This window comes from Sorex araneus, chromosome 6 (assembly GCF_027595985.1).
Source record: "Sorex araneus isolate mSorAra2 chromosome 6, mSorAra2.pri, whole genome shotgun sequence".
Classification (NCBI taxonomy): domain Eukaryota; kingdom Metazoa; phylum Chordata; class Mammalia; order Eulipotyphla; family Soricidae; genus Sorex; species Sorex araneus.
Window position 1 is genome coordinate 156,364,367 of NC_073307.1, and position 2,525 is coordinate 156,366,891.

At 37.9% G+C, this 2,525-nt stretch overlaps 1 protein-coding gene across 1 annotated transcript; it reads right to left on the reverse strand.

Annotated features, from left to right (window-relative positions):
* Positions 1–686: 686 nt before the first annotated feature.
* Positions 687–1,634, reverse strand: LOC101553735 (olfactory receptor 1440-like). The gene has a single exon (XM_004620479.2). The coding sequence runs from the start codon at positions 1,632–1,634 to the stop codon at positions 687–689; it is 948 nt and encodes a 315-aa protein (XP_004620536.2).
* Between the last annotated feature and the right edge of the window lie 891 nt (positions 1,635–2,525).

The window sequence follows — 2,525 nt, forward strand, 5'->3', positions numbered from 1 at the left end:
TTTCTCGGTGGCGGCGGTAGGGTGGCCGCGGTGCGCAGGGGGGCAGGGCAGAGGCTTCTTCCCTTCCCACTCCCTTTCCTATAGGGAGTAAGTCCGGTGGCTGGGGGATCATACTCCAGTTTGCCGGGGTCTAATGGCCAGGACCCTGACAACTGGGGATTCTGATATCTAAAGATTTTTCAGATTTGCTTAGACAGAACTTTTTTTCCCATTTCTGGTTCTCAGTTATAGACATCTGATTCTAAGTAGCAGTTCGTGATTGTTAGTTTTTACTGTGAAATGTCTTTCTAAGATATTTTTGAACCTATTTGTGAATTCTCACTTATTTACATGGAGGGACTAACCTTCTGGGGCTGCTTTTGCTGTTGTGCTGTCATGGCGTATGTATAAGATCACTGACCTTATATTGAGTTCCCTTTCTGCCATCTTGCTGATTGAAATCATGAAAAAAAAAACCACCCAGGATGGTTAAGGAAATGAAGGTTTGCATCAATATGGAGATTAATAACCTGCTTTATAAGGGAAAAAAATCAATTGTCAGAACACAAAGAAGTAATAGGATTTGTGTGGTGCTGAGTCAATCTGGATTTAAATTCTGTCAATTCATGATATTGAATAACCTTCAAAGTATGTCCCAAACAAAGTCTAGAAACTTCAGCACCAGAGTCATTGGTTTTACCTGACTTTTAACTGTGACAATGAATGAAAGCTCTCTTCTTATACCTCCTTAGGGCATCCTTGATCTCTTTGTTCCTCAGACTGTAAATCAAAGGATTCAACATAGGGATCACCATTGTATAGAAGATCGATGCCATCTTGTCATTGCCCAGGGATTTATTAGAACTTGGGTTCATATAGACGAAGAGTCCTGAGCCAAAGAAAAGGGTCACGGCTGTCAGGTGAGAAGCACAGGTGTTGAAGGTCTTGACCCTGCCTTCAGCTGAGCTGATCTTCAGGATGGTGGCAATGATATAACCGTAGGAAACCATGATGACCACGACAGATATCACACCGAAGATCACCGCTATCACAAACTTCATCACTTGTAGGTAAAAGGTTTCAGAACAGGATAGGACCAACAACTGAGGCAGATCACAGAAGAAATGATTGATAACATTGGGTCCACAGAAATCAAGTTGAAATAAAGCACACAGTTGGATCAATGAGCCCAAAATGCCAGTGATATAGGATCCTACCACCATTTGCACACAAAGGGTGGTGGACATGATGGTCATGTAGAGCAAAGGATTGCAAATGGCAGCATAGCGATCATAAGCCATAGCTGCCAGGAGACAGCACTCAGTGAGACCCAGGCTAGAAAAAAAGAAGTATTGCATGGTACACCCCAGAAAGGGGATGGATTTGGGCTGCTGGAAGAAATCAAAAAGCATTTTAGGGATGGTGGAGGTAACATAGCAGAAATCTAAGAAGGACAAGTTGCTGAGGAAGAAATACATGGGGGTATGTAGGTAGGAGTCCATTCTAATTAGTATGATGAGGCTTAGGTTCCAGGTGATTGTCATGAGGTAACTCCCCAAGAAGACTGTAAAGAGAACATTCTTGAGCTTGGGGAAATCAGAGAATCCTAAAAGGATAAATTTGGTGACTGCTGTATTGTTTCTTGCTCCAGCCATTATCCTGAAGTTTCTTCAATCTGCGGAGGCAGTCTTAGGTTAATTATTTGACTATCTTAATATGTGAAACTTACCTGTTTTGAATATATTTTCATATCTGGGGACAAAAATTATTCAGTTATGATAAATTTCTCTTAACAATATTAAGATATGAATAATTTTATAAAAACACTAGTAATCCCATCTTCCAACTATTCTTGATAGTCGGGATATATTGTTTAAAAGTCTTGTAATACAAATATATACAAAGATCTTGTCAGATTGTATGCATATTGATACCAACTTACACAACTATCAAGACCAACTTACACAGTATGAAGAATTATCATTGTATTCATTTTCATCCATTATCGACACTACCTATAATTATTTAGCTGGAATTCTGACACTATAAAAGTATTATTTATTTATCTATTTATTTAATTTTATTTCATGCATATCTTGCTTATACATCTAGGTGTATTTTATTGTCTGTTTGTAGGGGTTTTTTTTGTATAAAATATAGCAACATTTTCCCTCATACACTTTTAAAATCTTTTCTAAGTTTATAATTTATCATCAATGTTGCATTTTACATACATTCTTTTTTCACTTAGATTTTTATTTTTGGGGTATAGTTTCTAGCTTTAGCATTATTAAAAAATATTTATTTTCACAATGTAAAAAGACTTTATTGTTTTGTTTTTGGGCTATACCTAGTGGTGCTCAGGGTTTACTCAGGGCTCTGTGCTCAGGGATTACTTCGTAAGTGCCAGGGGTGGGAACTGAGGTCTACCACATGTAAAGCAAAGGCCTAACCTCATTTACTATCTCTCTGGTCCCTCAAATATTTTGTTTTGATTCCTTATTTTAGTTCATTTACATTCTCACATTTGCTCTAAAAATTTCTAG

Coding starts and splice junctions, on each gene's coding strand:
- LOC101553735 (XM_004620479.2), bottom strand. CDS start 1,634: ATGGCTGGAGCAAGAAACAATACAGCAGTCACCAAATTTATCCTTTTA.